At 55.0% G+C, this 24,069-nt stretch overlaps 2 protein-coding genes across 6 annotated transcripts; one reads left to right on the forward strand and one right to left on the reverse strand.

Moving 5' to 3' along the window:
• Window positions 1-572: 572 nt before the first annotated feature.
• ARMC1 (armadillo repeat containing 1) lies at window positions 573-13,255 on the reverse strand. Of its 4 annotated transcripts, none has more exons than XM_078862763.1 (7): window positions 13,195-13,255; window positions 10,426-11,056; window positions 8,139-8,230; window positions 6,710-6,911; window positions 5,771-5,887; window positions 3,155-3,229; window positions 573-3,026 (listed from the first exon to the last, which is right to left on the reverse strand). In XM_078862763.1, the coding sequence occupies exons 2-7, from the start codon at window positions 10,591-10,593 to the stop codon at window positions 2,835-2,837; spliced, it is 846 nt and encodes a 281-aa protein (XP_078718889.1). In that variant the 5' UTR covers window positions 10,594-11,056; window positions 13,195-13,255; the 3' UTR covers window positions 573-2,834. The 4 variants fall into 4 exon arrangements, with proteins under 4 accessions (XP_078718889.1, XP_078718891.1, XP_078718892.1 ...); XM_078862765.1 differs by lacking the exon at window positions 13,195-13,255 and adding an exon at window positions 13,007-13,151; XM_078862766.1 differs by lacking the exon at window positions 13,195-13,255 and adding an exon at window positions 12,720-12,834.
• A 624-nt stretch (window positions 13,256-13,879) lies between these two features.
• On the forward strand, window positions 13,880-23,920 carry LOC144935904 (mitochondrial fission regulator 1-like). 2 transcript variants are annotated; one of them, XM_078862767.1, is made up of 9 exons: window positions 13,880-13,968; window positions 14,622-14,782; window positions 16,096-16,191; window positions 17,449-17,553; window positions 18,680-18,795; window positions 19,932-20,224; window positions 20,505-20,772; window positions 21,338-21,518; window positions 21,984-23,920. In XM_078862767.1, the coding sequence occupies exons 2-9, from the start codon at window positions 14,726-14,728 to the stop codon at window positions 22,107-22,109; spliced, it is 1,242 nt and encodes a 413-aa protein (XP_078718893.1). In that variant the 5' UTR covers window positions 13,880-13,968; window positions 14,622-14,725; the 3' UTR covers window positions 22,110-23,920. The 2 variants fall into 2 exon arrangements, with proteins under 2 accessions (XP_078718893.1, XP_078718894.1); XM_078862768.1 differs by having other exon boundaries at window positions 16,099-16,191.
• The last annotated feature ends 149 nt before the right edge of the window (window positions 23,921-24,069 follow it).

Raw genomic sequence — 24,069 nt, forward strand, 5'->3', positions numbered from 1 at the left:
GGTGAATTCACAAAAACGCTAGCTACACAAGTGTCAGATCATTGCAAATAAACCACAAAAATCTTATGTTGGTAAAGCTCTGCATATTTTTTTGGCGATTAATTATCATCAACAAATGTCCATATGATGTAACCGGGCGAGAAGTCTGCCGCTTTGTCATCTCCCCAACAGCCACGACGGGTGGAGCGGCGGTACCGTTGGTGGGTCACGCAACCGCGATAACGAGCCGAGCTCCGAGTCCCGGCATCGGTGGCACGGAGTGAAATCCGAACCAGGTCTGCTCCCCCCCCCCATCCCCCCCAAGATTCGATTTGGGGGCAAGTTAAGATTTTTTCCACGTCAGGCATTGTTGAGTGACCAACTCTGGCTTGGCGAGACGATAGCCGCCCCACCAAGTAATGTTCTGCACGAGTGAATTGTGCGAAAATAAAATCAACGGCGAACTTGTTCACCTATTTGAGTTTGTTTGTGCGATGCCAGCTCAAGTTGACCCTTGATGATCTGGGCTCATTTGGAGGGGTGACGAACATAAAACAAGACCACAGATAAATCAACACATTTGCAAATTAGGCCACGGAACAAAGTTATTATTTATCGGCGTAGAATGGAGGTGAAGAGTGTAACGTACCTACGACTGTTTATATTGCGTCTTAAAAAGTGACGGGTTAACTCGCCGACGTGTTTGAGGTCACGTGGGGGATGGAGGGGGAGGGCAACGAGGCGCCGACTCACGACGAGTGAGGCGCGGCTCACAATGAAGCCGCCGCTCGACTCAATAGATATTTGATCCGATGTATTTTTGCAAGCACGGCTAATCCAGCCGCTCGGATAATACGCCCAGAGATGAGTCAACTTTCGGCAACGGAAAACATGGAGAGGATCAGTGGATGGTTCGGCGGCGGCCACCAGTAGGGCCGCCATTTGGAGTCTCCGGGTCCAAAAAAACCCATGAAATGTCGTTTACCAAAAACTGTCACCACCAACAACGCATCCACCCCCCCCCCCCGCCCCCCACGGACGCACGCGGTACGAAGGCAACATGCTCCACTGGGAAGCAGACCTTCCGTCTGCAACAAGGCTCTTGTTGGCCGGGTTACTTTCCCCTTTTTCCACTGGCACATCCGAGCCGAACCAGCGCGGCGGAGCCGGAACCAAATCGCAACAGTCCAGCCTCACGACAAGACATGCGAATCTGACGAGGGGCCGAGCAGGGCAATGGGCGAGCTTAAAGAAGCCGCATCCACCGCACGCGACGTCATTCGGTACGCCGTGCCGGTGCGGTGTCACCAGGTCACGTTCTCTTACACAGGATTCTACGGCACCTTATTGCAAGGCGCTTGCCCACACACACGTGCGAGGCTCCGCTCGTTCGCCGCGCCCGACGTTGGTGGCCTGGCTCGACTCGCGCAGTGGAACAAAGACAATACCGGCGCCTCCCAAGCCGGGCTGGTTTAGTTGAGCGGCGGAACGGAGGGATTTGTTTCCCCGTCAGCAGGCAAATTACTCGCCGCTTAGAGTGGGGCGTGGTTTGGCAGCGCCCATCTTCACAACAGAGCAGCTTCCGTTTTTATTTTTAAAACACGGATGGCTCGACACCGCCGCGTCGCGCCCTCGCCACCCCGCACCTTTTGCCAACAATAACGACACCCACACCTCTTCTTCCTAAGAAGTTAGGCGCGCCAACCATAAAACTAAATGTAACAAACAAAAGGCTGCCACCAAACAAAAATACTTAGGCGCAACAATAACAATACTATTAGCGTTGTTCTCAAAACCCTTTTGCGAATCGCTCAACGCAGTTTTATTCTATAGATCCGCGCGTCACCGTGATCCCAACACTCGCGGTGCGTCGACTCCCCGGCCGGAGGCAGACTCGCCACCATCGTCAACATCGTCTCTCCGAGAGTGGGTGATTCAACGAGCACTGCACCATTTGGGAAGCTGATGTTTGTGTGTGTGTGTATATACTGGACCCCGTTACGGGAAAGTGTAATTTCCACCACTGGCTCAGGCCATTCCGTGAACTTATTGTTACTTAAAATTTTCTGTGGCCGGCCGGAGTCCGATCCTGCCACTCACTCCTCGGGGTGCGTTGGTGGTGGCGGCGGCGGCGGTGGACATCAGTGGCCTCCGTAGTTGTGCTTTTCCAGCCGCTCCGTTAGCGACCGTGTGAGCTCGACGCTTGGCGTAGGAGAGGTCTCTCACGCCAATGCGCCGTCTCAAGTTTACCGGCGGCCCAAACTTCACGACGGCATGCCACGCCAACAGCTCACGCCGTCGTATGGGTAAGGCCGACTTGGCGGGAGCGAAGTTATTATTTTTGTCGCTGCAGTCATCGTCGTCGTCATCCTCATCAGTTTTCGACGTGCAGAGCGGTCGCGTGCGTGCAATTCTTGTCGGCGGGACATTAAAAAAAAAGTTCCGTTGGTCCGATCATGGACTGCACCGGGCTGATAATCTCACCAAGATATTGGCTGGGTCCATGCTGGGTAAACTGCAGGCGGTGTGGCACGTGACTAGCAGTTGTTAGTAGTAGTAGCCACAGCCCATAGCGAGAGATATACTGGATGCGGTGTTCTGGGTGGAGAAAAATATTTTCCGGTTCGTCGACCTAAAACGGACCCCCGGCTGTACAATGAACCCCGGTCGTTGTGATTAACCAAGGGATAACAAAAAAAAAAACTGACACCAATAATAATTATAATAACATCAACGGGGCTCTCTCTGGTCCGCCATCACGCCGCCCATTTCCTTCGGCGCGGTGCGTGCGGCTCAGCCTTGCGGTGCTTCCCGTCCGGCGCGGCGTCACCGTCGCCGTGGTCTTGCTGCCGGTGTCACCAGTAGAAGGACTTGGTGAGGAAGCTGGCGGCCGAGCTGAGCCAGCTGCCGCCGGTGTCCTTCTTGGCGCCGACGCGCGACACGGCGCGCCCGTTCTGCCGCACGGGGCTCTCCTCCTCGGGGAGGTAGTCGGGCAGCTCCTCGTTCTCCTCCAGCCCCTCGGAGCACTGCTCCAGCGACAGCAGCACCTGCCGGCGGGCGGGCGGGTGAGAGGGTGGACAGGCGAGCAGGTGGACAGGTGGGAAAGGTAGGTGGCAGGGCTAGGTGGGTGGTGGTGGCATGGGGGTGGGGGGAACGTCACCGTCCACGCGCTCACCTCCTCTCCGCTCTCGTTCTTGATCACCTGCTGCGCCGACATCACCTTCGTGGCAGCAATCGCCGACGCCAGGCACTGCAAGGAAAGCGACGGAAGGGGGGGTTCGTCGGCTTGTGTGGGCACGCACGCCGCAGGGAGGACTCGTGATAATGAATCATGACGTTGAGTTTGGTACATTTGGTATTCGGGTTATTCGCGCACGGAGGGAGGCGCTGCCAAGTTGTACACACGCACGCACACGCCCCGCGGGGAGTTTGACAACACCGGGGGTGGTGGTGGGCCACGCCGCCGCGTGCAATCCCAGTTGGAGAACTGGCGGTGGAAGTTTTGAGGCGTTGACTGTGACGCGGTCACTTTCACAACGCGTTCGATGCGCACGCCGCAGTACTGACCGGGGCGGCCACTGGATTCGGCTACCGTGAACTTCTGCGACAAAGCGGCGAATGTGCGGACGCGGGGTCAAATCTTTGCACCGCGTTGTTTGTGGTTGCGGTCACGGGGATATTTCTCCGGATCCTCCGGTTTTTAACCTCCACATTTCAGAATCAACGTCACGCGCTTTGAGTATTTGGTTGCTAGAATTATCCACATGATAAGCCACTTCATTGAGATATCACTTGTGGCCAGGTCGCTTCTGTAGAAGAGCTACGTAGCTAAGCTGGGCCTTACCTGGTAAATACAAAAATATAGTTTAGTTTTAGTCGTTTGAACATTTAGTTTTATTTTGTTTGGTTCTGTGGGCTCGTTTCGGCAGTTTTACACGTACACCGCATTGCTTTTGATGTGCCCACGATAGAGACGTTTCGTCTCAGAGGGCTCTCACCCTGGTTATAAATAAACTTGACGGAATTGAAAAGGGTGACATGACAGGACTCCATGAATATCTAACACCTTTCCTTCCCTTCAAGGGGCTGTTCTCCCGCACGGGGGAGACGCACCCAACTTAGCGAATGTTTTGAATGCAACACTTAAGCTTCAAGTTTTTGTTATTTTACTTTTTAACCAGATAAGGGCCCCACCTGAGCTATGAAGCTCTTTTTCAGAGGCGAGCTGGCTATCACAAATGACACAGCTCCACTAAGTGGCTTGTCACGTGGACATTTATTGCAGCCAAATACACTAAACACCTGGTGTGTAAATGTGGAGGGGAAACCCGGAGGACCCGGAGAAAAATCCACGTGACCACAAGGAGGACATGCAAACTCCAACTATACAGCAGCAGGCAACAGGGTCGGCATCGAACCCACGACCTCCTGCACACCAGGCGAGGGAGTTAACATCTCGCCACCGTGGCACTTCATACAAGTGGTAAGAGAGTTGGGCCGGGCGGCTCAGAGATCCTGGGGGCGCTGAGCTGGCCACTGCCTAGACCTTTTACACCACTTGGGAAAAAAATAATCAGTTGTCTGTGACTAAACCTGATTACATCGCGTTCTCAAGGCAAGCGAGTTGACTGCGCAAATTAAAAGATGCATGAAACGATGACCGTTAAAAACCGAACGTTACCCTTGTTGGTTTGGTCGTGTGGGAAAGTGCTGCCCCCTACTGCGCGGAGACGCGTTTCCGTCAAGCGACGCCGATGGCGGCACAATTGGAAATACATTTTCGGGGAGGGGAGGGGGAAAGCCCCCCAAACGTTAAAGAAAAAAATAAAATCTGGAGGTGGCGGAGGGTGGAGGGTGGTCGCATAACAAGCGTGGCGAGGGTGTGAATGAGTGGATCCCTTCCCGGTGCGTCTGGATTGATATCTCTCTCCCCCAGCCTCACTCGGCTCTCCGTCCCCTCTCTCACTCATTGGCCTGCAGTGACGCCCCAGGCTGTAGCCGTAATGGGTGCGCACAGCTTCTCATTAGAAGTGGCCCGCGGTGATTTTGCCGGGCTAAATCCCGGATGAGCCCGGCAGCGGACGGGAGAGAGAGGACAACAAAGCCAGCCCCCTCCTGACGTCGCACAATCGCGACGCGCGTCTCCTGCGCTCTTGGCTCACGGTCACAAAACCGCAAGTTCGCATCCCGGACGGGGTTCAACTCTGGCTTTTACCATCATCATCATCGTCTATCATAATCAGTCATAATCTATTCACTGCCAGATGAAAGCACCCCCAAGCCTGCGCCATGCAACAATCCGTTTGGCTCCATCACAAAAGACAAAGATCCCCTTAAAGAGACTGTTGGGGCAAGTGCTGTTAGCAAGCACCTATGAAGGCTGGCGTGGGGGGGCCAGCATCACACCCGGCCGCCGCTGTTTCCCCATTGCGGACGTTTACACGCTGCACCATTTACTCGGGGAAGGTCCAGGACCGGTTTAACTATTCGCCACACCTTCACATGCACAGCACTGCAGAGCTTGGAGAGGAATTTGGCACCAGCTCTCCGCACGACCGCTGCCATTCCCCGCCCGCCTGCGGCTCCTCCGAGTCGTTCTCTCTCCCTCCGAACACCGTGCGGCGTGTTACAAGTTGAAATTACGATTCTCGTTGTTCTTGGTGTTACTCATCCCAACAGTCTGTTAAAGGCTTACGCGTGGGACCTTCGCCTGTGTATGTGTGCGCGCGTGGTGCGTGCGTGATGCGCGTGTGGTACGTGTGTGTGCGTGCCTGTACGTGCGTGCCCGTACCTCCGCCTTGAGCTCCGTGCGTATGCGCACCACACAGCGCTGGCTCGCCATCTGGAACGTGAAGCTGATGACGCCTCTCACCTTGAGCAGGGCGTCCTCGCACAAGCTGCGCCGGCCCTGGCGATCCCAGCACAACACGCACACGCAAGGCAAAGGTCCCCCGTGTAACCTACACGGGCTGTTGGGGCAAGTGCCGTTAGTGAGCAACACCCGGTGTCACAGTCAAATTTTTCCGAATTTTCCTGGAAATCACTCAATTGGGATCGCGCGCAAACAGCGGCAATCATCGCCTGCCCTACTGGCAGACTGATGCCCGCTTGCAAGCCGGGTGCTGAGTCACCTCGTGCTGCACAGAGACAGCTGCCACTCGGGGTGCCCTTTCGAACGTTGGGAGCGTGTAAAGCGCTCTGAGATGCCCCTTACGGAGGCCGCACTATTAAACACAAACCATTGCAATCGCTCACCTTACAAATCCCAAGTCGGATACTAACACTGCGGCCTGAAAGAAGAACTTACATGAGAGGTGACGTTTCAGGGCAGTGGTCCTTATTAAGAGACACGCAAGAAGAGGGCTCACTGACCGACAAGTCGCCAATTATATATTTCTTCTGAAGGCCACGATGCTATTGCTAAACGTGTCGAGTTAATTGCGTTGTTAATTGTGCTTGTGCACCACTGCCAAGGCAGTGGCAGCAGCGCCACCAAATAATTTGCTTCATCAATCCCCTCTTCAACCACTCCCGCCTGTTTGTTGTTGTTGTTGTTGTAACGTTCTGACCAGCCCCGACCGGACATCTGTGAAAAAGCGCCTCACAGCTTATCGGATTCCTCTCCAGCATAAATATAACTTTGATTCCGATTACGAGACGCGACACAGAAATCTACGGGAGACAGGGAAAGGGGCCGTCGTTGAGATGGCGATGGGGGCGCGCGACTAACCCCGTCGGTCAGGCCGTCGATGTGCAGCGTCACGACCTTGGCCTTCTTGTTGGTGTTGCCCAGGAAGAACTGCCCCTTGCGGGGGCGCGTCGTCACCCCGCCGCCTCCTCCCCCCGGCACCGCCGTGGTGGCACTGGCCGGGCGCGTGAGCAGCTCGTGAATCTCGGCGGCCAGGGAGCCGGCTTCGTGCAAGCGCTCCTTCCTGCGTGGGGGTGGCGCATTGTTCACGAGCGCGCGCGTGGAGCGTGGAGCGTGGAGCGTCTATGTGCAAACTGGCATCTTTCGCTTCATCCTGTCGCTGCTGGCTAAAGGAACATCCACTAGACGGAGCTCTAGGGTGGTATTATATTGGAAAATGTGGCCATACCCACACTTTGCCCCACCACACGCAGCCGACCGAGGCGTACCCATTTACAATGCCAGGGAACTGCCGCGTCAAGAAATTCTCTCACAAAAATCATCAGATCAGGAGAGACCTGTAATTAAACTGGCTTCAAAAGCACAAAACTGAGTTAATGGTCTGAGCATGGTCACTAATGACCGTGCAAAAAACGGCACCAAATTAAATTGGGTTCTACACTTATCTCGGTTTGACTGTCAGGCAACAAACACTCCCCTCCATGATGCAGGTTTTTTTTGGTTAGATCGTGTAAATATATTTACGCTAAAGCGTCCGTGTTAAACACGACCCCCATACGCAGCTCCAGTGGTGAAGTGCTGCCCTCTACTGCGTGTGGACCAGAGAACCTGGACATCTGCTTCTGTGGGCCGTTCTGCAACGCTTCTCCGCTGCGAGAGATCCGAATGAACGCTTCGCGTCGTGACGCCGATAGCGGTATGGTCGGGATAACATCGTGTGGTCAAAGAAGGATACTGACAGAATAGAAATGTGTGTTGAACTTCTTTGGCACCATACGCATCCAACCGTGTTTATCGGAGGTGCGGGGAAAGGACAACTAAACAAAAAAAGCAGTTCTAAAGAAATTACTTTTCAATCTAGATGTAAAAGTGCATAGCTCCAGTGGCTTCCTAATATCGGAATAGCGCTCCAGACAGCCGCAGAAGTGCCGTCATTGTTTATAGAAATGGAACGTTTCAAAACAAATTACATGAGCTTGTTTGCAAAAAATCTCTAGCAATGAATTGTCGCACCCAGAGTTTAATGCATTCATCGTGAGCATAACGATTGGGAGAATTAAATAAACGAGTTGTTATAGAACCGAATAGGGATGATGTCACAGTGGTAAACTTATTGTTAGCACAACTGGAATTGAAATCCAGACGCGCGGCGCGGTGAGTCTTTGTTCGGCGGCTGGCCAAAAAGCCGCCGCTGTTGCGAAGATGACCGGAGTTTGCGTGACGGTTTATGTTCCTTGACGTGAAAGGAGCGTAAGGGTGAGCGAGATCCATCCGTTCCTGTCTCACGCACTTGTCGATGATGTTCTGCAGGCTGAGCAGCATGCCCAGCTCACTGCGCATCCTCTCCCGGTTGGCCGTACTCTCCGCCAAATACCTCAGCGCCTGGAACAAAGAATCAGAATGTTTACTTACACTGGAGGAATCCGATGAGCTATAAAGCTCTTTTTCACAGGTGTCCAGTAAGGGCGGGTAAGAACGTTACAAAGACGCAGCCGCCAGTCATCGCGCGAGGTGCGCTGCGGTGGTGAGATATTAACTCCCTCGCCTGGTATACAGGAGGTCGTGGGTTCGATCCCGACCCTGACGCCTGCTGCTGTATATTTGGAGTTGTGCCCATCTCTCTCCCCGTGGTCGCGTGGACTTTTCTCCGGGTCCTCCGGTTTTTCCCACCACATTTAGAAACGTGCGTTTAGAGTATTTGGCTGCTAGAAATTACCACGTGATAAGCCACTTTGTTGAGCTATCATTTGAGATCGCCAGCCCGCTTCTCAAAACGAGCTACGTAGCTCAGTGGGCCTTACGTCGTAAAATAAATAAACATCGTCACGAACACGACTGGAGCGAGAAACGCAAAGCGCCAGGAAAGAGCAAGGGCTCCACTCGCTGGACTGCAGAAGCAATTTCACTTTTGGGCATCGACAGCCCCTTGGTAGAAAAATGTGTATTTTGGTGCTTTAGTCGTGAATAAAGTGGATGGATTCGTACATGTATAGGGCTGCAGGATGTGTGTACTGGTAGACGTGAACGTACAAGTGTCTTGTAACGCATGTGTTGGACAATGACGATGACGACGGTGGTGCCGACAATGCCGATGGTACACAGGCAGACAACGCATCAGTGGTGGCGCAACAGCAACGACCTTTAGCAGCGAGCCAATGAAAGTCATTCGAGACGAGGACTCAAATAGCAGCGTTGACAACTCGTTACTTTAAAACGACACACTGCCTAAAATAACAAGAGGGGTTTGTTATGTGGAGGGGCTGGTGCAGTGGCGCAGTGGCGCAGCGGTTTGCGCACTGGGCTACGAAACACGGCGACCAGAGTTTTATTTCTGACCACAGCTGACCACAGCTTGACGTCCGTAGCAAGTGACACCTCTGAACCGGTCCTACGCCGCATCCTTCACCAATATGCACTGACCAGAATGGTGAAGTATGTTCACACATGTAGAGGGGGAGCCAATTGTCCAGAAGTTAATTGCCAAAAAGCTATATATACGTATTTTGTTGTTGGCGGTTAGATTTCACCACGACACGCGGCTTCAAAGTGCACCCAGCTTGGCACAAAAAAAGAGTCTTAATGGTGTAACTTCCAAACATTGGCGAGTGGTGGCACTACTGGGTTTGAGCCGGTGTCTGGTTAGCTCGTGTGGTTAGGAAAGGGGCGAGTGCACGGGTCGAAATCGGTACAAAACGCCACGTTTCTCCAGACGCAATGCCACGCGGCTACGGAGCCGTTGGATGTCGACCACTGGGCTAGTGTCTTGCTGGAGATGGGGATGTTCACAATTTACCCTCCCCAACACGACCTGCCAAGCAACGTGCCCGTATATACTCCCCATTCATACCGTTGGATGCAAAGAGGATGGGGCTAATGTGGAATTGAAGAAACATCAAACTTACCCTGAATGACGGCTGATCCTAGGAGGAGGGGATGGGTGGATGTCGGACGATATTTCGCTCGTTATCGTTGTCATACCCCCCTCTGCACCCCAAACCCCCACCACTGCCCACCCCTCCGCCTTGGTTAGGCAATTACCTGAACAAGCCCCTTTTTTTTGGGAGGAAAGCTTATCCAGAGGGCGTAATCTCTAGACACGCAACAACCCTTACTCCCGTACATTCACGTGCCCTCTGTCATGACTGTTGATTTGGGTTCAATAACAAAAAAGGAATGTAAACTGCCAAGTGCTGTGCCGGAAAACGAACCGAACCGGCGACCATTAAACCACGGCAGCATCCGCGAGGAATTTAAACACCCTATCCGTGCAAATCCTCATCCCTTTGTATGTATGTTGAACTTCTTTCGCACCGCACGTACCCGACCGTGCTAATTGGAGGTGCAGGGCAAGGACAACAAACAACACACAACAAGGAGTTCTAAAGTAATTACTTTTCAATCTAGATTTACAAATGCATAGCTCCTGTGGCATCCTAATTTCAGACTCTTTATTTATTCTGGAGGAATCCGATGAGCCACAAAGCTCTTTGTCATAGTCGTCCGGGAGTCTTTTCCACAGACGTCCGGTAGATACCGGAAAGGGAGCGCGTAGGCAGCGTCGGTCGCCGGCGTTTCACCTGCAGCGCCGAAAACACAACGTCGGCGTCGTGGTGGTCGAGGAAGAGGACGAGCCCCGGCAGGCAGCCGTGGTCCCTGACGATCACCTCGCGGTTCTGCGGCTCCGACGCGAGGTCGCGCAACTGGGTCACCACCGACAGCGCCTGCGGTCGCTCCTGCTCGGCCATCGCTCGCGGCGACGTGAAGGAGGAGGGAGGAGGAGGCGGCGGTAGTGGTGGTGGCGGTTATGGAGGAAGATGGGGAAGGCAGTAATCGCAGCAGGAGAAGGGAGTGATGATTACAGAAGATTAAAGAGGAAGGGGAGGAGTGATAATTCTGGAGGAGGAAAATATGTGGAGGAGATGGAAGAGGACTGGCAGAAGAGGGGTAGAGAAGATGAGGGAGGCGTGAGGGGGACACGCGCGTCACGAGTTGAATATCTGGGGAGTTGCGCTGCTTGAGAAGGACTGGCCAGGGAAGTTGGGCGGGTGGGAGGTGAAGAGAAGACGAGGATGGAGGTGACAGAGGGGCCGGGTGATGACACTGATCTCACAAGGCACTCTGGAGCCGTGCTGGGGTGGAGGGTCGTGGCTGGGACGTGGCGAGGTTCTGGTGAACAAGGCCTCCTCCTCGAGGTGTCCTTGGCAGGGCCTGAGGGGGAGAGACATGAAGTTGCGGGTAAATCTCAAGACGCAAACTACACCATGAAGCATGGTCAAACAACCCCTCCGACCGACACGGTGTGGCGGAGACTTTCATCCAGCAGTGAATTGACACAGCGCTGTGTATGTTTGTTGAACTTCTTTGGCACCGTACGGAGCCAACCGTGCTAATCTGAGGTGCGGGTGAAGGACAACTAAACACAAAAAGCAGTTCTCAAGGGATTAGTTTTCAATTTAGATGATTTCAAAGTGCATAGCTCCAGTGGCTTCTTAATATCGGAAGAGCGTCCTTGACGGCCACAGAATGCGCTGTAATTATTAATAGAAACGGAACGTTTGAAAACAAATAACACGAAGTTTTGTTTGCATAAAATCTCCCAAGTCACAAATTGCCACACGCATAGTTCGATGCATTCGTGAGCGTAACGATTGAGAGAATTAAACAAACGCGTTGTTACAGAACCAACTGGGGATGATGCCACGGTGGTGGAATGGTGAGCACGAATAATGGTGAACACGACTGGAGTTGACATCCAGACACCGTCGGTTACATTTCTCGGCGCAAACTGTCAAGATGACAGCCGAGACGGGGGACATACAAACACACACTTGCAAACAAACACCAAACACACACACTGGTGTGTGTTTGGTGTTTGTTTGCAAGCCAGCGGCAAATGTGGTTTTGTTTTGTTTCTCTGCCAAGTGTGGCTGGACACCAGCGGCATTAACGCCGTCAACAGCAACTTCACAACTTGAAACTCGCCCAAAACTAGCAACACAACCACGTGTTGTCGGACTCCGGAAGGTGACACCTCAGAGCTACTTCCGAGGCCTCTTATAATTTGCCTCTTTTAAAAAACTTATCGAACGTCCCCAACAATCCATAACACAGGCTGTTTGTTTTTGTTTTGGGTTAGATCGCGTAAATATATAAATGCGTCGCTAAACCCGCCAACACCCGACACAGCCAATTAGTAAGGATCGTCACGTAAACAGAACATGGCAATTTGTTACAAGTACAGCAACACCGGTGTGATGGTGGAGCAAATCGTGTTGTGGACTTGGCTCTCCAACACGCCGGTGTGCTGCACTCGTTAACGAATCCACAAAACGAGTGTGTACTGAACCAGTGACGAATTGTCACGTTCCGTTCACCTGACAACCCCCAACGAATTGGCTGTGTCGGGTGGTGGCGGGTTTAACGACTCAGTTACGCGATCGAACACGGAAAAATTCACCTCTGTTATGGACATTGGTGGCAAAAGCCTCAACAACATTGACTCCAACGTTGACCTCAACACCGCTGACCCCAACACCGTTGACCCCAACACCGTTGACCCCAACACCGTTGACCTGGCTGTCCCTCGCTACTTAATGAAGCTACAAAAAGGGCGCCACGATTATCTTATCGCAGAGCGAGCGGGCGAGCGGGTGCACCCCCAGTCGGCTAACTTTGACACCCCCGCCGCCCCCCACAGAAGCGGACATCGCAGAGCGACTCGGCTCGAATGGTCGAGTCGCGTGACCTCCGCTCCACGCCGTCGGCCGTGCTCAATCCGCTGCTGGATGAAGGCCTCCCTCCTCCTCCGCACGCGGGCGGGCGTGCCGCCTCTCACCGATGCGATTACACCGCCCGCCAGCCTCTAGCTCACGCACAGGAGCCGAATTCATCGCTCCATCTCCTCGAGTGGAGGTCGCCCTGCGTCTGTCCGGGGTCTCGGCCGTCGATCCACTGCTGGATGAAGGCCCAGAGACGCACCCCCCCCAACCCCGCCAACAACATCGGCAGAGACGGCGATCCCCATTGGCTAATCGCCCGCCAACGCAGGATACACCGACCGCGCCGACCAATCGCCGCGAACGCCGACCCGTCACGTGAGCGCCCCGCAGCCAATGGCGAGGGCACAAAATGGACCCCCACCCACCCACCCACACACACACGGGGCGCTAGGCCGCGGAATCCTCGGCCAGAGGAACGGCGAATGGCGGGAGACCGCCGCCGCCGTTTCCTCGAGGTGTCACGCGGCGGCTTCCTCGGCCTCCCCGGCCTCACGCGCGTGACTGTCGCCCCCCCATTCCTCCCCATCGCCCCTCTCAGCCACGAGCGCGGCTAGCGGGGAACTTTACCGATGGCCGCGTCTCCCCTCGCGCGCCGCTGTGGCAGGGGGCTGCGGAGGGGGCTGCGGGGGGGACGCGCTCAGGCTCGAGCCGATTGGTTGGGGAGTCGATCACGTGGCAGCGAGCTGGACCAATCGCTGTGCTGGTCAGAGTGAAGTTGGCGGGGGGGGGGCAGAGGCTCGCCAACGACATCGATTGAATCCCTGAGGCGGCCATGTTTGTACGGGATAACTAGCAACGACGTCAACGTTTAATAGGCTACAGTTCAAGTTACGACTCTTGATGGCATAATATTAATCTGAGAAAGCCACACTGATAAGGAAAACGAGTATTTAATTGAGATACACCAATTGGGTTTGGCTGTAGTGACGTCATCGGATCGACACGCTCGGTCACGTGACGGGTTGTAGGCGGCGGATTCCCTTACTCAAGATGGCCGCCGTTAACTTGCGCTCCTACAATATTTTTTTCTAAGTATTAAACTATTCTAGAAGTCACAGTATAATAATAGGTTGTTTTATTGATATGAGGAACCATTTGCAGTTTCTCGATAAAAATAAAAATTCGCTGAAAGTTATTAAATATTTAACAACAGCGCTTTCGATTGGTTCCCCGCCAGCAATTGACACCGCGCCCCCATTGGAGAATTTGAAAAGAGCAGTTGGCCAATGGCAGGCGGCGTTACACGGCGGTGGCGGGGTGTTCGAAGCCATTGACTTCGAGTGCAGGGGCAGGTGATGGGGATCGATTATTGTAAATAACCATCGTCGTTATTAATCACAGGTAAGCGTTTACATCACATTCACATTGGGGTTGAGTCTAGAATGTACCCACACGTCACAATGATGTCAATGCCATCCTGAGCCAAACTCGATCCACTGCTCGATGAAGGCCGGGGTCGGCCTACGCGTGGAGGCTGTTTGACCATACTTCACCACGCCGGTTCAGTGCGGGTTGGGGTGACACTCTCTCTCTCCATCTCAGAGTATTAATGATTATTTACGCTCGCAGGAATGCGATGAGCTATGAAGCTCCCTTTTTCACAGACGTTTCTTCCGATAAGTCTGCCCAACGTGGGAGATTAGGCCCAAAAATATATAATCCAGCAGTGGAGTGAGCAAAGCAGTTCCAAGGGCTGCACTTTAACCCCCCAGCGTGCGTGTGATTTGTTTTCGCTGCGAACCCGGCCTCGGTTTCGCGCTCACGGCCACCGAAGATACCACCGTAATAGCGATTCTCAAATCGGTTCTGGGCCTCCCCTAGGTCGACTCGGCCTCAAATTAGTACCTTGTGCTGTGTGTAGTAAAGCATCGACACTGGGGGAGACAAAGGCGGCCGGGCGTGGTTGCTGTCAACCACCCCCTCGTGCGCAGTTCCGGCCTTCCATATGTTGTGTATGTTGTGCTAACTCGCTCACGGCACCTGCCCCCCCCCAGCCAGCCAGCTGTGGTTGAAGGCTTCTTCACGTGGAGGCGGGTCTTTGTCTCTTGAGTCGGTGTTGTCGAGGGGGACGGGAGGAGGCGGAGAGCGATGAGACGACATGGTGCTGCGTGCCATCGAGATTCTGCTCGACTACTTCGGTGAAGACGCTGACGAGGTGAGAATGATCTTCACCGCCGAGATTGAGGGGTTTCACCCTTTTAGTTTGTAACCCGGGGAAAATCCGATGAACCGTGAAGCGCTTTGTTGCACAAATGTGGTCCAGTAGGGGCGAGTGAGAAAGTTACAACAAACGGTACAAAAGAACGAGTGTAAGCAAATCACCAACAATAAATCCGTAAAATATTTAAAGTTTACAAGTTAAAGTTGCATAAGTGCACCAATTTCCAAGCTTGGGCAAGGCACCAAAACTAACAAGAACACTTTACAACCCACATACTGCAGACTTTGGAACGCTGCCTCACAAGCTATGAGAGATTCCGCTTCAATTGCGATGTTTTGTAAAGTCTCGATTTAAAACATTCCTACTGGAGAAGGCGCCTCGTGTTATTTTCAGGCTCTTTGTTGATAGGTTTTCGTGCTTATTTATTATGCATATTGTGTACAGCGTTCTGCGATCCATTGATGAAGATCACTAACGTATATCAGTCCAGTGTTTTATAATTTATTACGTCAAATTACCAAACGCGTTCATCAACAGTAACACTGTGTATGCGTGTTGAACTTCTTTCGCACCGTACGTAGCCAACCGCGCTAATCACAGGCACGGGTCTTTAAAAGGAAATATTTAATAGGCGAAGTTTGAGGCAATGGATTCCGAGTGAGGTGTACTTCATGCACACACACCGTGTTGGGAGCACACATCATCATCATCACACACCCGCTCGAAAGTATTGAGTGCACTATAAGGTCCTGTTGCTGCTTGCTGCTGACTTGCAAGGCTCTGAGTGGGTTAGCCCCGCAGTATTCACAGGAACTGGTTCGTGTGTGACTCTCCATACGAGGTCGCTGACATCTTCGGATTGCCTTCATCTAAGGACTCCGAAGGTCAGGGCCTTGTTCCTGTGGTGGTCGAGCTTGTGCCAGTGCAGCTGCCAGACTGTGGAAGAACGCTTTTTGTGCCTTTGGTAGCGCAGCTCCCAGAGTCGTGAGAGATCTTTGAGTCCATCCAGAAAACTCGCCGCTTTAAATTGGCCTTCACCCCCTAGTTGTGGCCGTCTACCCTGCAGGTTCAGTTTGTTTCCAGCATTCCATACACAGGGATGCATTTGGATCTACGGATAAAATCCCCCTTTACAAGTGTAAATGATTATTATTAATGGGCTCTCGCTTGGGTTTGAGTAAAGGATGGACACCCTCTAGATTTATAAGTCTTGTGCTTCGCATATCCCTTGAATCGACGCTCCCGATAGAGGCGGTACGAAAGCTGATTTTTTTACGGGAACGCGACTCTTCCCCTCTCGTTGCCAGCAGTGCAGCGTGGGTGTCGTCACCAGCGGGGGAAGCTCGCGGAGTCTCATCCGAAGAATCGGCTCCAAGATCCAGGATGCTCCGTTCCTTTCCTTTGTGAGAACCGCACGGAGCAAGGCCACAACGCACGTCGCTCACTCGGCAAGCGTCGGACACCAGAAGGTGTTCTCGAAATGACGGGCGTGGATATTCCGCGTCTTGCACGTAGCAAGTTTTAAAACATACAGGCACGGCTTGACGCACGCGATGTCAAGCACAAGAAATAATGGTAAAGGAGGGGGTTAAGGGATTTTACTCAACACTCGCAGACATAATCGCCTATATTATCCTCGCCTCTATCAATACAATACATGTACACACAATATAATACTTTAAAATAAACTCGAATATACTTCCTATAAAATTTAAATAAAGAAATACAATGGATGGAGACGCGTAAAACCTGACAGCGTACGATCACAACGAGAGACACGAGACAAAGGGAAGAGCGCCGTAGTGCACGCGGCGAGACGCTGCACGGTATAGCGCACTAAGTTACCGTACCACACTGGCTGCTGGCAATGCCATTGGGTCGTGGTGCTAGGCTAGGAGGTGGCGTACGTCGCGTTGCGGGTGACGTTATTTAAAAAATCGCCTCGCGTACGTCAGTAAAAAGCCTAAATACAAAGGGTGCCACGTTATTCCAAAACGGCATACCACAAAATCACGTAAAACGAGGAATGCCTGTGTGTATATATATAATGGGGTTAACGCCACCCCTGAATCAACATGGTATTTCAGGAACAACCTTTTTATGCATAGTAGTTGGTAGTCACTCATCAAAACACTTTCCAGGCTCAACCTGCTTAGCTTGACTTCTGAGACCTGACACATTGCATGTAGAGGCGCACGTAGAGCCGCAGAAAACCAGGCTCGGTAGAACGTTGCTTGGCACCCGACTGCGATGTGCGCGCGTGAAACGTGGGCGATCGATGCAGCAGACAGGAGGAAGATGTCTACGTTTGAACTGCGGCGCTGCAGAAGACTTAATCGCGTGTGTGTGTGGGGAGCGTTAGTGCGGCGGTTAGCGTGCTGCGCTACGAACCTGACGACCCGGGTTCAACGCCCGCTCATGGCCAGCACCGGTGACGATTACCTGAACCGGTTCTGAGCCTCCCCTAGCTCGACTCGGCCTCAATTGAGTACCTGGTGCGGCATGTAAAAGCATTGCCACGAGGGAGACAAAGGTGGCCAGGGCATGTTGCTGGCCACCCGGCCTTCATAGGTGCTCACTAGCAGCACTTGACCCAACAGTTTGTTGCGGCTATACGGGGGATCTTTGTCTAAGTGTGTGTGCGTGCGTCACTCTGGCAGGTGTTCAGCGTTTTGCAGGGGAGGCCGTATGGGAGGAGACGGAGCGTGGTGCGCTGGATCGCATCGCACTTGCCCATCCCACGCTGGCTCTCCCCACACCTGCAGGCGAGTTCTTTTGCCCGGCGGGGTTGAAGCAGGTTCCAACTTGTTGCTGATTTAATTACTTAATTATTCTGCTAGTTTACCCAGGAGAGTTGTAACTTTGTCAGAAGAAGCACTGCCATGTTGTCACAAGAGGAGGGGGGGGGGGGGGTTATGATTGCAGGTAATATACAAATTTGGACCACGACACAATGACCTACTCTCGCGATCTTTACCTCCGCTGCGAATCAGACGGCGCGTGGCATTTTTTTCGGTTAATACCACACCGCGGTAATAACCAGGGCGGCCGCTGGATTCGAACCGTAAAACTTCTGCAACAAGCGACGAACTCGCTGCTGGTAGTCCACATCCTCTGCCCCAAACTGACATTGAAAGCGTTTCTGCATTTGTTCTGTCCTTCCGTGTGTAACGGGAGGGAGAGCGGCACGCCGCCTCTCGTGAAGTTGCTGCAGTGTGAACAAAACGGTTGCGAACGTCGTGTGGCCATTACGAGCCTGCCCCATGGAAAACCGGCCACATTGATTACAGCGATTTTGGATAGACACAAAACGATAAAAAAGGCAAATATCCCCCATGTAGCCTTGACGGACGGTAGGAGCGAGTGCTGTTCGCGAGCACCAAGAGGGGGTGGGTGGTCAACACCACGCCCGGCCACTTTTGTCTCCGCAGTGGTGATGTTCACACACCACACCAGGTACTCGTTTGAGGCTGAGTCGACTTAGGGGAGGCCTAGGGTCATATCACAGGTTTGGCTGTGAGCGAGAATCGAACTCGGGTCACCACTTTCGTAGCGCAGCGCGCTAACCGCTACACTACCGCTGGATAGACGCACGCGCACACACACACATAATCTCTTAAACACAACACGCTCGCACACAAAGACAAAGATCCCCCAAGTTAGCCTCCGCAGACTGTTGGGGCAGGTGCTGTTGGCGAGCAACTATGGAGGCGGGAACTTCGCGGAGTAAACCTAGAGAAGGGAGGCCCGAGACCGATTTAGATAATCACCGCTGATGGTAGCCGCGGTCGGGAATCGAACCCGGGGGGGAACTCAAAGCTCCGTATCGCAGTGCGTTGACAACCACACCTCCGCTCCCCACCCTCGCACTGCCCCGCGTCTGCCCTGTAGTTGCTGGCAGGAGAACATCCCGGCGCTCCGTCCCATGAAGCCAGCCCGAGTGTGCCCAGCTTCGCCGAAGTGATATACTTCCCCATCGTGGAGGGGGTGGCCAACCGCTGCTGCAGGTGCTGACGCTGCACATTATCCCCGATACACTTTGTTTTTGTTGTCTCTATGAGTCTGTGTGTGTCTGTGTGTGTGGAGCGGTGGTTTGTATATTATTCGCCACTGATGTCAGCCGTGGCTTGAAATCGTCTCCTGCCCTGCATTTGATTCCCCGCTGTGTGGCGGAGGAAACGCACTTGCCGCTGCAAGCGGAAGTGTCGTGTTATGACGTCGTTACACCTTGAACCGAGTCGGCGCCGGCCTCTGGGTGCCAGGCCCCTGTGCCCACAGCCGCTAGGCGAGACTGTGCCAAGAGGCGCTGCCCAAGCTAATTCATCATCGTCATCAATCATCAGCGGGTCCGGTTGATTGATGATCCAGCACTCGCTGATTCACACAAGTCGGTTGCCTCCTTGTCACTCTTGTAGCGCAACTACCATGATTAATGTTCCCAGGAGCTTCATTCAGTTGATTCCTCCACCTGTGTTGGGAGGATCGTTTAGTTTCATCCACACCGCAGGTCACAACAATGCACGCACTCACCCACCCCGCTCAGCCACTCACCCACCCACCCACTCAACCACTCAGCCACTCACTCACTCACTCACCCACCTCGCTCAGCCACTCACCCACCTCGCTCAACCGCTCACCCACCCCGCTCAGCCACTCGCTCAGCCACTCACCCACCCCGCTCAGCCACCCACTCAGCCACTCACTCACCCCGCTCAGCCACTCGCCCACCCACTCAGTCACCCCGCTCAGCCACTCGCCCACCCACTCACCCACCCCGCTCAGCCGCTCACCCATCTGCTGATTCGCCACACGGCAGGTCACCTCACTTCTTTCTTCTTCCCTCACACCGCTCCAGTTTGGAATTCCCTGCCATCGTCCTTTCCCCCCCCACGCCCCTCATATAACAACTTTTCTCACTCTCAAGACACGTGTGAACTCGTACATCGCACCAGCAGCAGTGCTGTTCATTAACCCGCTGCTTGGCCCAATGGGGCTTTGGGCCCGTGTGCTCAATGAAGGCCTCGTCCATCTGTCGCCGTCCCTCGCCGTCCCGCGATGTCACGTTCCGCCCGGCTCCCACACGCCAAGCTGCTTCCGTCGCTCCCACCCCCGCTGCCACTAACCGCCCCCGTTTCATCGTCAGCCGGGCGGAACTCCGCCTCAACGCCGGCACTTCCACGCCGCACTCCGACACGCGCGGCATGCGGGAGCTGCCGGGAAGCGCGAGTCTCCGGGAGCGGAGGGACGGGACCGGTGACGGTGATGGAGGAGGAGTTGCAGGAGGAGGAGCAGGAGGAGTTGCAGGAGGAGGAGCAGGAGGAGGAGCAGACGCCCTTGTGAAGATCGCGACGCTGGAAGCCGAGTTGGCACGTTTGCGAGCACAAATCGCCGCCATCGTCACGGCCCAGCCCGGAACTGGGGGGACAGATGCCACACGTAACCACCGCCTCACCCTCCCCGCCCTCCCCGCCCTCCCCGCCCTCCCCGCCCTCCTCACCCTCCTCGCCCTCCCCACCCTCCTCGCCCGCCTCACCCTCCTCGCTGTTATGACGATAACAATGATCATGATTATGCCGATGTTGATGCTAAAAACATTGATGACAATAACGATGACGTCGGAGACGATAATAACAACAACGACGTCGATGACAATGAACGCTGTCATCCGTGCGCACTCCAACCCCGCCACCCCCTCCCTGCTCCTCCACCCCAACAGAGGTTGCACCGGGCCCCACCGCTCCTCCTCCTCCACCCCCGCCTCTGCCCCCACCCCCGTCGGCCTGCTCCGTCCTCGAGGGTGGGGCCGGCGCCCTGCAGCTGATCCGCCGGCGCCGCGAGCAGCGTCTGCGCGGAGCGGGAGGGGGAGGAGCCGACGCCACCGGCAGCGAGAGCCAGGGAGGAGCCGCGGCGGGCAAGAAGGCCGTGCCTGACATGATGGACGTGCTGAGGAACCTGGGAGCGGTGAAGCTGCGCGTGGTGGAGAGGTGAGAGACTTCTTCTTCGTCGTTTCGGTTCATCCGGGAAGGCCACGCTGAGTCCGTGGGACTCTTGTTCAGGAGGGTCCTGCCGCTGTAAGATGGTTTCAGCCAATTAATGATTTGTGTTTATTATTATTATTATACGTTATAGAAAACCCACGCCTTGCACGAGGGGGCAACACTGTACAGATGGAGACAGATGGCGATTAGTCCACACTTGCCTCCTTTACGCCCCCATTACATGGGAAGGGAGTTTCACAGCAACATCTGTGCCGTGATCCACCAACCCTCGCTGACGCCTCCGCACGTCGCCGGATTCCTACAGGCAGCCACGTGCAGCAGCGTAGCCACCAGCGCTTCGGCTTGGCGCTGCTGTTGGTGATGTTGGTGATGATGGTGACATCAGTGCCGACTCCCGTTGCTATCACTGCCGACGATGATGATAATGATGACGATGATGATAATGATGACAATGATGACGTTGATTCTACCTCTTACTGACGACGCTGCTGCCGATGATTATAACTTGTGATTGCTGCTGTTTACTTGTGGTGGTGGTGGTGGTGGTCAGGTCCCCGGGCGGGCGTCCCGTCCACTGGCCGTTGCGCGCCTGCATCACCCCGCCCTCCGACCCGGCCAGCCTCATCGCGCAGGCCCTGCGCAGGAAGTTCGCTCGCTGCCACGCGCCGCGCAGCCCCGAACCCGGCCTCTCCCCCGGCTCGCCGCACGCGTTCAGCCCCGACGTGCCCAAGGTACGCGGGGGCTGCAGCGCTGGGGCTGCTTTTTCCACTGTGGAAAGCAGAGCCGGGCCCGCCGATGTCGCGAGAGGTGAACGAGCGGAGACTCGCGTGGGTGACGCAGCGCGCTCACCACGTACAGACCAACCTCGCGAGCGGTGAATGCATCGTCCATTGCTCTGATGATACCATTACAGTCATGACGACGATGCTGATGATGATCGTTATGAATAAGATGGTATCACGACAATGATGTTGCTATTGCAATCGTGATCATCTTGGTATGATCGTCATAATCTTGGCATGACCATCGCACCTCCGATTAGCACGGTTGGCTACGTACGATGCGAGAGAAGTTAAACATACATAACATCGCTGATAATGTTGGTACGAGGATGACGATGGTGCTGCTGATGATGATGACGTTATTGTCGAGAGCTTCCACGCTGACTTGCGTTTCGTTCTCCTCTCCCCCGTTAGTTTGGCCGTCACCTCCTCAGGGTGACGGGCAGGAGCCTGACCGACCCCTACTACGAAGGCATCTCCTCCTCATCGTCCACCTCCTCATCCTCGTCTCTGGGGTCACCTCTGTTCGTCCACTCTTGATCCCCGCCCATGCGGGCGCTCCAACATCACACGGCCGCCACCACCGCGTCATCGCGAGAGCGCCGTCGCCGACGGAACGGACGCGCCGCATTGCGGACTCTTCTGGTGGGCGATCAAAACTGTTCCGTGTGTTGGGCCGGAAAGTAGCGCACATGGGGGGGGGGGGGGGGGGGGGGTCAAGGACACTTCCGCCCTCAACCCCCCGCAGGCGTGCGGGCGATGGCGCCTCCACGCGCGACTGTGCGGTCCCATCGTCCCCGGATTGGATTTTAGACTTTTCTCCCCAAATCGAATGCCTCTTCTCTGTGGTTTTATTTGTTTGTGACGAATGTAGCGGCCTCTGGTGGCCGCAGTGTGTGTGTGCGTGTGTGTGCGTGTGTGGCAAACCGATTGCGAGCGTCGACGCGCGTTTCCGGATCGCACGCCGCTCGTGACACGGTGCCCGCATCGTCACGGTGACGCGGTGCCCGCGTCGTCACGGTGACGCGGTGCCCGCGTCGTCACGGTGACACGGTGCCCGCGTCGTCACGGTGACGCTACTCTCGGAGACGCGCTCGCTGTACTGTATATACGCGTTACCCGGTGAACACGCGGTGGGGCCCGGATGTTCACTTGACCGCACGCGAGACCGGGGCCACTCGGTCACACGTGGGGAGTGGAGGGTTTACGCTTGAGACTCGTGGCTGGTTTTGTTTTGGCATTTTTTGTTTTTTTAACGTGGGTTTGGGATGCTGCCTTGGCGGAATGGCCACGACATCACGGTCCGGTTCCACCCCTGTCCACCCGGCGGTAGTGATTGGGTCCGGCACGGTGAAGTCGATGAGCAGGTTCGTGCGTGGTGGGGTGAATTGTGGGTGCTGCCACCTCTTGTGTCTGTCCAGTGTGGAAGAGAAGACCAAGAGACGTACCGTCTAGGAGGTGGGGGGGAGGGGGGAGTTGCAGCACCCTTCACTGGAGACCTGCAATTGCGGCGCTGCGCTTTTTATCTTTTTTTTATTTGGGCCACGGTTTCACATTCTCCACGTCGGCCTTGTCGCCAATCGTCGCTCGGGGTCTCCGTCCACTGCTCTGCCCGGCACGCACAAAGGCGAGCGGTGGGTGACGCGAGCGGGACGGGTGACTGCTCCACAGCCGAGGTGCTTGCGGGTCGGCGCCGCCCTTTCGACGCCGACGTCCGACGGTTCGCTCCCCGTGCCGCCGGGAGCTTCTTCAGGAACCGAACACTGAACGGGAACTCAATTCGGTCGCCGAAAGAGCTCCCGGCGGGCACACGGAACAAAACAGCGGACGCCGGCGCCTCGCAAAGACAACGACGACGTGTCGCGAGCGACACGACCCGCAAACACCCACGGGAAAGGCGGGGAGAGACTCGGAGGCAACTCGCGATTATCCTGGGCAGCGGTGGCCCAAGTTAAAACAAAAACCCGGATAAATCCGGAAACGCTCGTGTGGATTCGGCTCCCCCTCGGCTCCAGCTGTCGTTCAGCCGCGTGGAGCGGGGGTGGCGACGCGGAACGCTCCGCGTGTCTCCGTTGTTTCTGAGAGTGAGCGGTTTCACCTGCCGACGAGTGAGGAGCAGCAGGCTCACGAGTATAACAAAGTGCTCCACACCCCCCCCCTCCCATCCTCCTGGCAGACTTAACAGACTTAATTCTCTTCGTGCCGCGCAGCGACGGCTGCCGCTGGGGGTGCCCTTTCAAACGATTGCGAGGCGCAAGCCGCTCGTGTCGCGCGCAGAGCGCTCCCGGAAAGACTTCCCGTCTTCCAACGGCGGCGGCGGCGACGAGGAGGAGGAGGTGGTGCGGGGGGGGGTGGCTCTCGCGAACCAATTCACCCGGTGAGCGGCGTGCCAGATGTTTGACTTTCCCTCCCCCTGCGAGCACGGTTATTAGTCCTCTGCGCGGACGGTCTGCGCCGCGGGTAATTGAACGGCAGAGGAGTGGGGGGTGGGGGCGTCTGG

Source organism: Lampetra fluviatilis, chromosome 14, assembly GCF_964198595.1.
Source record: "Lampetra fluviatilis chromosome 14, kcLamFluv1.1, whole genome shotgun sequence".
Taxonomy (NCBI): domain Eukaryota; kingdom Metazoa; phylum Chordata; class Hyperoartia; order Petromyzontiformes; family Petromyzontidae; genus Lampetra; species Lampetra fluviatilis.

Bases quoted from the DNA above. Each gene is read 5' to 3' on its own strand.
- ARMC1 (XM_078862763.1), bottom strand. From the start codon at position 10,593: ATGGCCGAGCAGGAGCGACCGCAGGCGCTGTCGGTGGTGACCCAGTTG. The intron at 8,231-10,425 runs GTGAAACGCCGG...TCTTTGTTCCAG, and splicing joins TTGTGTTTTCGGCGCTGCAG to GCGCTGAGGTATTTGGCGGA. The intron at 3,027-3,154 runs GTGAGCGCGTGG...GCCCGCCGGCAG, and splicing joins AGAACGAGAGCGGAGAGGAG to GTGCTGCTGTCGCTGGAGCA.
- LOC144935904 (XM_078862767.1), top strand. From the start codon at position 14,726: ATGGTGCTGCGTGCCATCGAGATTCTGCTCGACTACTTCGGTGAAGAC. The intron at 14,783-16,095 runs GTGAGAATGATC...TCTCGTTGCCAG, and splicing joins TCGGTGAAGACGCTGACGAG to CAGTGCAGCGTGGGTGTCGT. The intron at 16,192-17,448 runs GTGAGAACCGCA...TCACTCTGGCAG, and splicing joins ATGCTCCGTTCCTTTCCTTT to GTGTTCAGCGTTTTGCAGGG.